This window comes from Eschrichtius robustus, chromosome 2 (genome assembly GCF_028021215.1).
Source record: "Eschrichtius robustus isolate mEscRob2 chromosome 2, mEscRob2.pri, whole genome shotgun sequence".
NCBI classification, from domain to species: domain Eukaryota; kingdom Metazoa; phylum Chordata; class Mammalia; order Artiodactyla; family Eschrichtiidae; genus Eschrichtius; species Eschrichtius robustus.
The window spans coordinates 110,338,417-110,353,493 of record NC_090825.1 but is presented as its reverse complement, the minus strand read 5'-3'; the positions used below and the strand labels follow the sequence as shown (position 1 = coordinate 110,353,493).

The 15,077-nt window shown below is 38.0% G+C and overlaps 1 protein-coding gene and 1 pseudogene across 3 annotated transcripts in view; both read right to left on the bottom strand.

Annotated features, from left to right (window-relative positions):
* RAD50 (RAD50 double strand break repair protein) overlaps nucleotides 1–15,077 on the bottom strand; it is a 159,005-nt gene that overhangs the window by 72,696 nt on the left and 71,232 nt on the right. For all 3 annotated transcript variants that reach the window (XM_068535850.1, XM_068535849.1, XM_068535851.1), the window contains 3 exons: nucleotides 8,049–8,200; nucleotides 5,520–5,705; nucleotides 4,955–5,159 (listed from right to left, as the gene is read on the bottom strand). In XM_068535850.1, coding sequence (XP_068391951.1) covers nucleotides 4,955–5,159; nucleotides 5,520–5,705; nucleotides 8,049–8,200 — 543 coding nt within the window. The remainder of the gene's footprint in view (nucleotides 1–4,954; nucleotides 5,160–5,519; nucleotides 5,706–8,048; nucleotides 8,201–15,077) is intronic.
* LOC137759527 (large ribosomal subunit protein eL21-like) lies at nucleotides 1,860–2,341 on the bottom strand (annotated as a pseudogene).

Here is a 15,077-nt window from a genome sequence, read left to right as displayed (position 1 = left end):
TATCCCCAGAGCAAACAACCTAGTAAAAGAAGCTAAAACAAATAGAAAGACAAAAAAAATATAGCAGCAGAGTGTTTAAAGCTTAGGTGTGTGAAATAAGACAAAAGAATCAGGCACTTGGGCTATAAGGTGCACAAGCATCGTGAACTTATGTGTGGAAGAATAAATAAGAGGGCCAGAGGGTGCTTTTGAACTTGAAAACAAATTTCTCAAGCCATTTCCACTGAGGGCAAGAAAGGAAAACAGGCCTAAGTGGGCCAAGGTCAGGATAGGATGTGGTGGTATGGGAATAAAGTAGTTTATGAGACAGTTCCTGAAAATGTAGGAAATCCGTAAAAATGGGAAAGCATGAATTATAGTGCAGTACTGAAATGGAGCTGTCTTCTGGATGGCTGCTGGGAAGATGATCTGATTCAAGCTTTATGCTGAGTTCTAAGAAGGGAAGAATCCTTTTAACTCAGAGCTAAAAAAAAAAGGACTTTGTAAATCATCCACTTAATAAACATTTACTGAACCACCTGCTAAGTGCCAGGCAGCAGGCTAGGCTCTAAAGATAGAGAGTAAGATTAAACCATTGGACTAGCCAAAATTAAATACAAATAAAGAAATAAACAAACACCTCAACGTTTGCTACAACCTTGTTTAGAATCCTGGCACTGCTCAATAAATACCAGGTATTATCACTTAGCTCTACCCTGACATTATTTCCTATACAAATGCTCCATTTCAACTATGAGGATTTCCTTGATACTGTTCAAAGACAGCCTGCATTTTGCTGTCACCATATCTGTAATAACCCATCTACTTAAGGTCAATAAAATGATACCCCAAATTCAGTCCTATGAAATCCTTTCTGGCCACCTCAGACTTTCTCTTCTTTCCTCCTCAAAGCTCTCACAGCTCTTGTCTTTTTCTGCCTTATATGTGCTTGTCATCTTTCCAACCAGGCTGCTCCTGAAGAAAATAAAATGTGTTCCAATATCTTGGTAACTACCACAGTACCTACGCACAGTTATTAAAACAACTACTTCTAAAATATAACATACTTTTTCTCACTCTTATGTCTATTGCACTAAATTCTAAACCCATTAGGCTCTTCATAATCTGACTGCAAGTCATAGCTCCCACTCCTTTTACCTTGATTTACTTAACCCAGGCTCTTCCTCACAGTCCTGTTTTAATAAGCTCGTATTTGTGAATATGTACATATATACATGTGCATGTTTGTATACACACATGTAGTGTATTTTTGCAAGAAAACCCACCTGATCATAAGATATATGTGGGAGGTCAGACATGAGGAATAGGAAGAGCATCTCTTACTTTTCAACTAATATTCTTCCATAATTTTTTCATTGTGAGCACGTATTAGTTTTAAAAGAAAAAAATACAAAATAAAAACAAACATACAGGGACTTCCCTGGTGGCAGAGTGGATAAGACTCTGAGCTTTCAATGCAGGGGGCCCGGGTTTGATCCCTGGTCGGGGAACTAGATCCCACATGCACACTGCAACTAAGAGTTCACATGCCACAACTAAGGAGCCCTGGAGCCACAACTAAGGAGCCCACATGCTGCAACTAAGGAGCTGGCAAGTCACAATTAAGGAGCCTGCCCACTGCAACTAAGACCTGGCACAACCAAATAAATAAACAAATAAATAAAATTTTTTAAAAATTACAAAAAAACAAAACAAACATATATAAAATAGCTTCTAGTCTGTCAATTTGATTTTTCCCCATCTTTATAGCCCAGATCAGCTTCTCCCTTGAAGGTCTTGTGATAGCTTTCCATTCCAGGCTATCACTTTTTTTTTTTTTTTTTTTTTACAATTCAGGTCTTCTATTTTCTTTACACCTATCATGCCATGAATTCATAGGGAATGGGTTCCAACAGTTCAGGCTCTTTTCCATTGGTTCTCACAAAGTGTGCTTCTCTGGGTGGAGAAGGCTGGCACTTCGGCTAAACCTAAGTACCTTTCTGCTTGGCTTCCTTCTTTTTCTATCATTTTCCTTCAGACTGTTTCAGGAAGCTATCTTGGCTCTTAGAGTGCTTAATATGCTTGACACACACACTAATTCTCTTGGCAAGAATCTTGCCCTTAACTTGCTTATTTACAACAATGCCAACAGCATGCTGGGTAGCACTGTAGACTCTTCCAGTTTTGCCATGGTAACATTTGTAGGGCATTCCTTTTTGAACAGTGCCCATTCCCTTGATATCTACAATACCACTTTTGTAGATCTGCATGATGTGGCCAAAGGAACACCTCCACGTTTCCTAAAAGGCCTAGAGAACATATAGCAGGTACCCCTCCTCTTTCCCTTTGTGTTGGTCATTTTGGTGAATTACTGGAAGATGGCAGTTCCATCCCAAAGGCCAGGCCATCACTTTAAAAATCACTGTATTGAGATGGAATTCACCTACCATACAATTCACCCATTTAAAGTGTACAATTCAACATATTTTAGTATATTCAGAGCTGTGCAACCATCCCCCATGACATTTTCACTTCCAAAAAAGAAACTCTGTGCCCTTAAGCAGTCACTATTTATTCCTCTCTACCCACTACCCTAGGCAACTGCTAATCTATTTTCTGTCTCTATAGATTTGCCTATTCTGGACATTTCAAATAAATGGAATGGCATCATACAATTATGTAGTCTTTTATGATTGGCTTCTTTCAATTAACATGTTTTCAAGGTTCTTGCCTACTGTAGCTTGTATCAGAACTTCATTCTTTTTTTAACGCTGAATAATATTCCATGTATGGATATGCCACATTTTATTGATCAGTTAATGGATATTTGAATTGTTTCCATCTTTTGGCTATTATGAATAATGCTGTAATGAACTTTCCTATACAAGTTTTTGTATAGATGTACATTTTAATTGCTCTTGGGTATAAGATACTTAGGAGTAAAATGGCCAGGTCATATGGTAACTCTACGTTTAACATTTTCTTTTAATTTATTTATTATTTTAATTTATTTTTGGCTGCGTTGGTTCTTCATTGCTGCACGTGGGGTTTCTCTAGTTGTGGTCAGCAGGGGTTACTCTTTGTTGCAGCATGCAGGCTTCTCATTGCAGTGGCTTCTCTTGCTGTGGAGCACAGGGTCCAGGTGGGCGGGCTTCAGTAGTTGTGGTGCATGGGCTTAGGTGCTCCACCATGTGGGATCTTCCCGGACCAGGGCTCAAACCCATGTCCCCTGCATTGGCAGGTGGATTCTTAACCACTGCACCATCAGAGAAGTCCCTATGTTTAACATTTTGAGGAACTGCTGAACTGTTTTCCAAAGTGGCTGCCCCATTTAACATTCCCACCATCATGTATGAAGGTTCCAATTTCTCCACATCCTTTTCAATAATTATTACCTATCTTTTTGACTTTTAGCCATTCTAGTGGATGTGCAGTAATAGCTCATTGTGATTCTGATTTGCATTTTCCTGATGAATAATGACGTCAAGCATCTTTTCATGTGCTTATTGGACACATACGTATCTTCTCTAGAGAAATATCTATTCAGAGCCTTTGTGCATTTTCAAATTGTGTTACTTTTTTTTATTGGGTTCTTCATATATCCCAGATAGAAGTTCCTTATCACATATGTGACTTGCAAATATTTTCTCCCATTCTATGGGTTGTCTTTTTGCTTTCTTGATGGTATAGTTTGTAGAACAAAAGTTTTTTCTTTTGATGAAGTCCAATTTATCCATTTTTTCTTTTCTTTTCTCACTTGTGCCATAGTCACCATCTTTTAGCTCTTAAAGAACCTATGTTCTAAACCAGCAGCCCCCAACCTTTTTGGCACCAGGGACCGGTTTTGTGGAAAACAGTTTTTCCACAGACTGGGGCAGGGTTGGGGGAGTGATGGTTCAGGCAGTAACGCGAGCAATGGGGAGCAGCAAATGAAGCTTGCTCGCTTGTCCGCCACTCACCTCCTGCTGTGCAGCCTGGTTCCTAAAAGGCCACGGACCGGTACCGGTCTATGGCCCAGGGGTTGGGAACCTCTGTTCTAAACTATATCATTCACATAGCTCTTCACTTTACTTCTCTGTAATCCTAACTGTCTTTTAAAATATATTCCTTATTTCTCCAACTAGACTATAAGATCATTAAAAGCAAGGTCTAAGTCTTCAGCTTCCTTATCCCCAAGAGCACCTAGCACAGTGCTATGCACAAAACAGTAAATATTCACTAAAAGATGCATTCATGTCAATGGGCACTGGGACAGAAAACCAAAGTTTTTCCATATTACAATTCCAAGATCTATACCAGCATTTATAGGTGAGTTTTAAAAAACTAAATCAATAATTTTTTTTCTTAAATCTCCCACTATCTGCAACTTCAAAAAGCCATTTTTAAGAATGCTCTCATTTAGACTAGGAATACCTTAAGGGGCAAGGACACTATTGTAGTTCTCCTTGTACCTATAGCCCCAAGCATAGTATACCCTGGCACACAGAAAACACTTAATAAATGCTTGTGAAATGAATAAATGGGATTTCTTTAAGATCTTACTTATAAACCACAGAATTTAGAAAGCTAACTCATTTGCAAATATATCAACACATTATGCACCAATTTCAAATCTTGTGCAATGTCAAGAACATCCTGCAAATTATAAAAATTCCCTAGAAAGACCTGTCAATTAAAAAAAAAAAGTCTCCTTAAGAATACAGAACTGTAAGGTTGAGTCATTACACTGATATTTAAAAATTAGTGATCTACATTACTAATTTAATGATGCTACAACTTTGTTTACCCTCAAATCCAAGCTCTTTGGGCAACTTAAACACAGATGTAAGGCATTAACCATAACATTATATAGTCTCTGATAATTTTTTCAAGAAATATACACACCATTCAAATGCACAGAAAAATAATGCTTTTAGGGTGAGAGATACCATGGTAAATGGTGACCTTCTCCTCAGCATACAAGAAACTAAATTACCTTCAATGGATCAAGTTCATTCTCATAGGATTTGACAATTTCCTTTGACGATGTTAACTGGGCTTCCTTACTAGTAATCTGATCGCGAATCTCACAAGCTTTTTCCTTATTTTGCTTCAGATATTTTAGTTCTGTTTGACATTCTTTTACTTTCTGACCTTGTGTCTGACGTACCTGCCGAAGTGTTTCCAAGGCTTTAATGTACCTTTGAAGATATTAAATAAAAATCAAATTTCTGGCTAAGCAAATTATATAGTATATTCAAACAATGGACTATAATGCAGTCATTAAGATTACATTTACAAAGAGTTTTTAATAACTTAGAAAATGCTTATGACATAATAGTAAGTACAAATGTTACATATATACTGTCAACCAGGTAAATGAAGATGCAAAGAAAGAAAACTGAAAGGAAATATGCTGACTGGTTGCCACTGGATAAGAGGTAATAACTGCTGACTTTCTTGCTTTACAATTTTTTTCTGTTTAAAAAAAAGAAGCATCCAAATTGCAACTCTGGCTCAATAACTTAATGGACTACAAAATCTAATTAAAGGTTACAAACCTTGTTGCGGAAAAAATCTCATCAAATTTTTGCTTCAAAGCCTTTCCTTCACTTAAAGGCCAATTAGACTCTTCTTGGTGACAGAAAATGACATTATTTAGCACAGATTTGGAAACACCAAGAGAACTTATCATCTCTCGGTCAATTTCTGCACACTTGGAGCTGAGACTGACCTTTTCGCCATGCCTATAGAAAATGAAAATCAAGAACTTATGTAAAATATTCTGTTACTTAATCAATCTTTCATGCTGTACTTGCAAAAAAAAACAACAAAAAAAAGGCCCCTCATCCACTCCCTGTGGATAGCTTTCTCATATTAAAAAGTATAACTCTTAAATGACTCAGTAGTTCCCTAATGAAAATGTAAAACGGTGATAGGGAAAAGGTGCCAGAATTTTTTTTTTTACATAGTTGGACTTTTAATATAATAATCTAAAACATTTATAGACAATACATAGAGGAAAATAAACTATCTTCTATCCCCAGAACTTGAAAATAAGAGACTTAAAAGAATAAAACAAAACATGATGATACATAACAGACAGACAAAGGTACTTAAAAACATCTAAAGACTGTATAGTTTATTTTTTATTTATTTATTTATTTTTCAAGTCACCAATTTATTCTGTAAGGTCAGTAAAACCTCATTGCTGAAAAATAGGTATATATTTAAATAGGAGGAAAAGAAATATCAATTAAACTTATTTACCACGATGATTCAGAATAAAATCTTAGGAAAGCAGCAATACATTTGGACTTTTCTCATGAAATAAATTTTTGATAGTATAAAAAATGAGTTGTATATACATGAAATGTACATTACTAAAACTTTAAAAATATTTGCCTTATATGTAATATTTTATTGTTTTTATTTTATGGTAAATAAGTTCTCAAAGTGTAAAGTATATTGATTTAGAAGAAAGATAATTTTTGCCAATTATTTTTGTATTATTTTGTTTTTGACTGTACAGCTTAGATAAGGGATTGTTCAGTAAAAGACACACAGTAAAAGGAGTGTAAAGGCAAACCTTAGTGATGCCCATCCAAGCAAATCCAAGGAAGATTCTTAATCAACAGACCTAAGTTCTACGGTCACGCTGACAAAGCAATCAAATAGACAGAATTGCCTCAGGGTCTTTTAAATAAGTTCCCTACTTCATTATACCCAGGGCAAGAAGCATCCCATCCCTTGGATTCCAAGAGATCTCTCAGCATCTTTCATCAGAAGGATAAATTGACCATTTTCTTTCATATCTTCTGTCCAGTATCTGTTAACAACTAGATTAGGTGAGTGGACGCAGTGTCTGTCTATACTGTCATTTTATATGTATTCTGAAAATATTACACTGAATGTACTAAGAATGTTTTGTAGGGGGATGGAATGGACAAAGATAGACCAGGAGATTAAGACATTAGACCAGGGAAAGATGATGGTAGCCTGAACAAGAATGGTTCTCACAGAGATGGAGAGAAACAGACTGAAGAGCCAGTTAGGCAAAATCCATAGGACTTGGTAATGAACTGAATATAGATGGCAAGGAAGCTGTCAAGACAGACTTAGCTCCGTGTCACTGGACGGATGGGGGTGTCATTCACTGAGATAAGGAGGTCTATTTTGTATAGCAATAGCATTATCCTAATTAATACAGAGGTTATTTGTGACCTTAGTTGGAGCTGTTTCAGTACAAGAATGGGGCTAGAGTAGGAGTCAGGAGGATGTCAAGAAATGGAGACAGTGAGTATCAACAACTCTTTTGAAAAAATTGTCTGTGAAGGGGAAGATGGAGACAGACCGTAACTGGAGTGAAATGAAATCTGAGGTGTGGGAGAGACCTGAGTATGTTTAAAAGCCAGTGAAAAGAATCCACTTGACAAGCCAGTAGCTAGTACAGTGTATCTAGCACATGACAGGTGTGACACATTACTGATTAAATAAAGAAATTATTTAATTAGTTTAACAAATGAATAAATGAAAGGAAGGGATAAGATGATAAGTAATTTGCTCAACAAGGATAAAGCCATGAATTCAGGGCAGCCTACCTAATTCCAATATCCATACCCATTACAATATGATACCTGCCCTTAACAGAATGACAACAGTTGAAAGGGACCTGTCTGCTTATCTCATCCTTCCCTATAGACATGATTACTAGCACTTTTCATTCATTCAATCTATATTTGAGTGATTATGCACCTTCAATTCAGCAACTGTCCATAAATTACTCAAAGGAGTGGAGCATTATCACTAAATCGTTAATGGGATCATTCTGTTTAACTGATAAATAGTATCAAATAAATAATTAAATGTTGATAGTGGACAAAGCTGCGCAGGTATAGAGTCAAGGTGGATCTCTATACTTTCTGCTCAGTTGTGCTAAGAAACTAAAACAGCTCTAAAGATAAAGTCTGTTAAAAAATTAATAAGCTCCCCTAAAATAAACTTAAAGTAGTAGTAAAAAAAACCCATAGTTTTATAGATCTAAGGACAAAAAAATGAACAGATAATTCAAATATATAATAAACACCTACTTTGTTCTAGTAATGACTCCTTCCAGGGTTTTAAATTCTGTCTTTTTGCTTTTCTGAGTACAAACCATAGATCTCTGCACAGCTACAAGTTCTCCATTGACATCACGAAACTGCAGACGAATCTGTGCTCTTACATCTGTTTCTTGAGCAACCTTTGGAGGTAAAGAGAGAAAAATTATGCTACCTTAATAAGTATCAGAACATTAGTTCTGAAAGAAAATGTATAAGCAATCTTACTCATCAAAAATGAAAAAAAAAGAAAAACATCCAAAATAAATGAGATTACATATCATTCAAAATACAGAAGGACACTGAATAGCCAAAGCAATCTTGAGAAAGAAAAACAGAGCTGGAGGAATCAGGCTCCCTGACTTCAGACACGCTATAAAGCTACAGAAATCAAAGCAGTATGGTACTGGCACGAAGACAGACTTACAGATCAACAGAACAGGATAGAAAGACCAAAAATAAACCCACACACCTATGGTCAATTAATCTACGAAAAAGGAGGCAAGAATATACAGTTGAAAAAAGAAAGTCTCTTTAATAAGTGGTGCTGTGAAAACTGGTGAGCCACATCTAAAGAATGAGATTAGAACATTCTCTAACACCATACACAAAAATAAACTCAAAATGGATCAAAGACCTAAATGTAAGACTGAATACTATAAAACTCTTAGAGAAAAACATAAGCAGAACACTCTTTGACATAAATCACAGCAATACCTTTTTGCATCCACCTCCTAGAGTAATGGAAATAAAAACAAAAATAAACAAATGGGACCTAATAAAACTTCAAGCTTTTGCACAGCAAAGGAAACCATAAACAAAGGAAAAGACAACCCACAGAATTGGAGAAAATATGTGCAAATGATGTGACTGACAAGGGATTAATCTCCAAAATATACAAACAGCTCAACAGCTCAATATCAGCAAACAATCCAATCAAAAAATGGGCAGAAAATCTAACTAGACACTTCTCCAAAGAAGACACACAGAGGAGTGATCAAGATGGTGGAGTAGTAGGACATGAAGCTCCCCTTCTCCCATAAATACATCAAAAATACATCTACATGTGGAATGATTCTCACAGAATATCTACTGTAAGCTGGCAGAAGACCTCAGACTGTTGAAACGGAAAGAAAATCTCCAGTAAGCGGGTAGGAAAAAAGAAGAAAATAGCGAGAAAGCAATTGGGATGGGACCTGAGCCCCTGGGAGGGAGCTGTGAGAGAGGAAAGGTTCCTGTACCCTGGGAACTCCCTCACCAGTGGGGAGATTGGCTAGGACAGAAGGGGAATTTCTGAGCCTCATAAGTGAATGCAGCACTGGGTTTGTGGCAGCCAGAGCAGAGGGAGAACTACACAGATGGTCAGTGCTGCCACCCTGCACTCCCTAGCCTGAGACACTCTTTCACCAGTGCGGGAAGGGGCTGGGTGCTGGAACTCTGGCTTCGGAGATCAGAACCAGAGAGAGGACTAGGTTTGGCCGTGTGGAAACAGCCTGCAGGGGGACTGGAATCCAGTGTGAGCGCAACTGAGGGTGTACTCAGAGGAAGCCTGGGCCGCCTTAGAGGCCAGTCACCATTGTTTTGGGGCTGCATGAGAGGAGGAGCAGGACCCGGATTGTAGCCTTTTTCCCTGTGTGTGTGGTCTCAGAGGGCAGGACACTGCCTGCACAGGCTCCAGGAGTGGTCTCCTGGCCCCCGCTACCTCCCTCCCAGAACTCAGGAGTGGTCGCAATCCACTGCCACTACCTGTTCAGATGCCAGGAGTGGTCGCAAGCCCCCACTGCCTCCATCCCAGACCCCAGGAGGGGTCGTGAGCCTCGTTGCCTCCCTCCCAGACCCCAGGAGTGGTCCTGAGGCCCTGCTGCTCCCTGCCTGGACTCCAGGAGTGGTCACAAGCCACCTTGATTCCCATTATATGCTCTTAGGGTGCTCCTGAGCCACCACCACAAACCTGAGGACCAGGCACGAGCTGCCACATCCGCACACCCGCTATCAAGAAAATAACCAGCACACGCTGAGGAAAGAGGCGATAGGCATCCATACTAAAAAGAGCCCTTGCACCAAATATATTAAACTCACACAAGCTACAGAGAAACACCCCTATGTATAAATAGCCCTCCACAACCACAGTATATAATTGTTTCTCCTAAACTCACAAAGTAAAAGAAATATAAATAAAATGAAATAGCACAGCAACCACTCCCAAAGACCAAGAGAATTCCCCTGAAAGAACAAACAATGAAACACACCTCTTCTAATAGACACCAGTTTCAAAAAGGAAATAATGAAAATACTGAAGGAATTAAGAAAGACTATTGATGGAAATGTAGAATACTGTAAAAAGGAACAAGAAGCTATAAAGAAGAACCAAGAAAAATTAGAAAACTCATTTGCAGAGACGAAAGCTGAGCTAAAAGCAATGAAAAGCAGAATGAACAATGCAGAAGAATAAGTAAGTGACCTGGAAGATAGAATAACAGAAACCACCCAATCAGGACAGCAGACAGAAAGCCAGATCAAAAAAAAAAAAAAAAAGAAAGCAACATAAGAGACCTATGGGATAATATAAAGCATTCCAATCTACACATAATAGGGATCCCAGAAGGAGAAAGAGAAAAGTGGATCAAAAATGTATTTGAAGATGGGTTTCCCTGGTGGCGCAGTGGTTGAGAGTCTGCCTGCCAATGCAGGGGACACGGGTTCGAGCCCTGGTCTGGGAAGATCCCACATGCCGCGGAGCAGCTAGGCCCGTGAGCCACAATTACTGAGCCTACGCATCTGGAGCCTGTGCTCCGCAACAAGAGAGGCCACGATAATGAGAGGCCCGCGCACCGCGATGAAGAGTGGCCCCCACTTGCTGCAACTAGAGAAAGCCCTTGCACAGAAACGAAGACCCAACACAGCAAGGAAGGAAGGGAAGGAAGGGAAGGAAGGGAGGGGAGGGAGGGGAGGGAGGGGAGGGAGGGAGGGAGGGAGGGAGAGAGAGAGAGAGAGAGAGAGAGAGGGAGAGAGGGAGAGGGAGAGGGAGAGGAAAGAAAGAAAGAAAGGAAGAAAGGAAGGAAGGAAGGAAGGAAGGAAGGAAGGAAGAAAGAAAGGAAGGAAGGAAGGAAGAAAGAAAGAAAGAAAGAAAGAAAGAAAGAAAGAAAGAAAGAAAGAAAGAAAGAAAGAAAGAATGAAAGAATGAATCCTGGTCAAAAAAGGTGATGATTTACTTTAAAAAAAAAATGTATTTGAAGAAATTATGGCTGAAAACTTCCCAAACCTAAAGAAGGAAACAGATATGCAGGTTCAGGAAGCACAGAGGGTTCCAAATAAGATAAACCCAAACAGACCTACATCAAGACATATAATAAAAATGGCAAAATTTAAAGATAAAGAGAGGATTCTAAAGGCAGCAAAACAAAAAGAGTTAATTACTCCACATCTGCACACAATACTTCACAAAGAGTTAAGTGGACTCCATAAGGCTATCAGCAGATTTCTCTACAGAAACACTGAAGGCCGAAAGGGAGTGGCAAGACATATTCAAAGTCCAGAAAGGGAAAAACGTGCAACCTAGGATACTCTACCCAGCAAGATTATCATTTAGAACAGAAGGAGGGCTTCCCTGGTGGCGCAGTGGTTAAGAATCCGCCTGCCAATGCAGGGGACACGGGTTTGAGCTCCAGTCTGGGAAGATCCCACATGCAGCGGATCAACCAAGCCCGTGCACCACAACTACTGAGCCTGCACTCTAGACCTCAAAAGCCACAACTACTGAAGCCCGCGCGCCTAGAGTCCGTGCTCCACAACAAGAAGCCACAACGAGAAGCCTGTACACTGCAACAAAGAGCAGCCCTCCATCACTGCAACTAGAGCAAGCCCGTGAGTAGCAACAAAGACCCAACACAGCCAAAAATAAAAATAAATAAAATAAATAAATTAAAAAATAGAGAGGTGAAGAATTTCTCAGAAAAGCAAAAACTAAAGAATACAGCAATACTAAACCTATCCTAAAGGAAATATTGAAAGGCCTTCTCTAAATAAAAAAGAAGAATCTACAGGAAAGAGAAAATCACAATTGGAAAGTAAATCACTTAAATAAGCCAATACACAGATTAAAAAAAAAATCAAAATATTTCTGTGAAAGTGATGATAACCACAATGAAGAGCAAAAGAATGATCATGAAGATGTAAAAGAGAACATCAAAATCGTAATATGAGGAGAAGAGTAAGAAAATGTAGATTTTTTTTTTCCTACTATGGGTTTGAGCTTATATGACTACCAGTCTAAGGGAAATACTGGGTTGGCCAAAAGGTTCATTTGGTTTTTTCCATAAGATGGCTCTAGTGGCACTTAGCTCTCTTTAACTTCATTCAAAACAATTTTGTTAGATTGTATGTGACAGCTGTCATATCAGCGTGCATTTAAAAAAAGACTTCTCAAAATTGGTGAATTTTTGTGTAGCCATTTAATATTGAAGATGGAAGAAAAAAAGCAACACTTCCGGTATACTGTGCTTTATTATTTCAAGAAAGGTAAAAACCCAACCAAAATGCAAAAAGAGATTTGTGCAGTGTATGGAGAAGGTGCTGTGACTGATTGAACGTGTCAAAAGTGGTTTGCGAAGTTTTGTGCTGGAGATTTCTCGCTGGACGATGCTCCACGGTCGGGCAGACCAAGTTGATAGCGATCAAATAAAAAAATTAATTGAGAACAATCAACGTTATACCATGCGGGAGACAGCCGACATACTCAAAATATCCAAATCAAGCACTGAAAATCATCTGCACCAGCTTGGTTATGTGAATTGCTTTGATGTTTGGGTTCCACGTAAGTTAAGTGAAAAAAACCTTCTTGATTGTATTTCTGCATGTGATTCTCTATGTAAACGTAATGAAAACATTCTGTTTTTAAAACAAATTGTGACGGGCAATGAAAAGTGGATCCTGTCCAATAGTGTGGAACAGAAGAGATCGTGGGGCAAGCGAAATGAACCACCACCAATGACACCAAAGGCCAGTCTTCATCCAAAGAAGGTGATGTTGTGAATATGGTAGGACTGGAAGGGAGTCCTCTATTATGAGCTCCTTCCAGAAAACCAAACAATTAATTCCAACAAGTACTGCTCCCAATTAGACCAACTGAAAGCACTCAATGAAAAGCGTCCAGAATTAGTCAACAGAAAATGCATACTCTTCCATCAGGATAACACAAGACCACATGTTTCTTTGATGACCAGGCAAAAACTGTTACAGCTTGGCTGCGAAGTTCTGATTCATCCGCTGTATTCACCAGACATTGCACCTTCAGATTTCCATTTATTTTGGTCTTTACAAAATTCTCTTAATGGAAAAAATTTCAATTCTTTGGAATACTGTAAAAGGCACCTGGAACAGTTCTTTGCTCAAAAAGATAAAAAGTTTTGGGAAGATGGAATTATGAAGTTGCCTGAAAAATGGCACTAGGTAGTGGAACAAAAGGGTGAATACATTGTTCAATACCGTTCTTGTGAAAATAAAAAATGTGTCTTTTATTTTCACTTAAAAACCGAAGGCACTTTTTGGCCAACCCAATAGATACAGGAAGGGGTTAACATACTTGAAAAATAAGGTAAGCCACAAATCAAAAACATACAATAGATTACAAAAATGAAAAAGAAGAAAACATAAGTATAATACAAAAGAAAACCATCAAACCACAAAAAAAAAAAACAGAAAGGGACAAAGAAGAAATACAAAATCAACAGGAAAACAAGGTTTAAAATGGCAATAAATACATACCTATCAATAATTACTTTAAATGTCAATGGACTAAATGCTCCAATCAAACGACACAGAGTGGCAGACTGGATAAAAAAACAAGAGCCTACAATACACTGCCTATAACAGACCCACCCTATGGCAAAGGACACACACGGACTGAAAGTGAGGGGCTGAAAAAGATATTTCATGCTAACAGAGATGACAAGAAACCAGGGGTCGCAATACTTATATCAAACAAAATAACTTTAAAACAAAAGCCATAAAGAAAGATAAAGAAGGACACTATATAATGGTAAAAGGAAGAATACATGAAGAGTATTTTACACTTGTCAACATACATGCACCTAATACAGGAGCATGCAAATACAGAAAATAACTACTACAAGACACAAAGGAAGAAATTGACAGGAATAAAATAATAGTAAGACTTTAACACCCCACTCAAATCAACAGACAGATCTTGCAGGCAGAGAATCAATAAGGCAACAGAAATCCTAAACAATACAGTAAAACAGTTAGACATAACTGATATTTGGACATTACATCCAAAAAAACGCAGAATATACATTCTTTTCAAGCACACATGGAACATTCTCTAGGATTGACCACATACTAGGGCACAAAACAAGCCTCAACAAATTTAAGAGTATAGAAATTATCTCAAGCATCTTTTCTGACCACAACAGCATGGAACTAGAAATTAACCACAGAAAAAGAAAGAGAAGAAAACAATTACATGGAGACTAAACAACATGCTACTAAAAAACCAATGGGTCAACAATGAAATCAAAGAGGAAATTAAAAAATACATTGAGACAAAAGACAATGAAAACACAACCATACAAAAACTATGGGATGCGACAAAAGCAGCTCTTAGAGGGAAGTTCATAGCAATACATTCTTTCCTCAAAAAAAACAAGAAAAATCTCAAATAAACAACATTAACCTACCACTTAAAAAAATAAGAAAAAGAAGAACAAACAAAACCTTAAGTTGGCAGAAGGAAGGAAATAATAAAGATCAGAGAGAAAATAAATAAAATAGAGATCTAAAACACAATAGAAAAAAATCAAGAAAACCAAGAGCTGGTTCTTTGAAAGGATAAATAAGATTGACAAACCTCTGGCCAGGCTCACCAAGAAGAAAAGAGAGAGAACCCAAATAAACAAAGTAAGAAATGAAAAAGGAAACATAACAGCTGATACCACAGAAATTCAAAAAGCCATAGGGAGTACTATGAACAATTATATGCCAACAAATTCAACAACCTAGAAG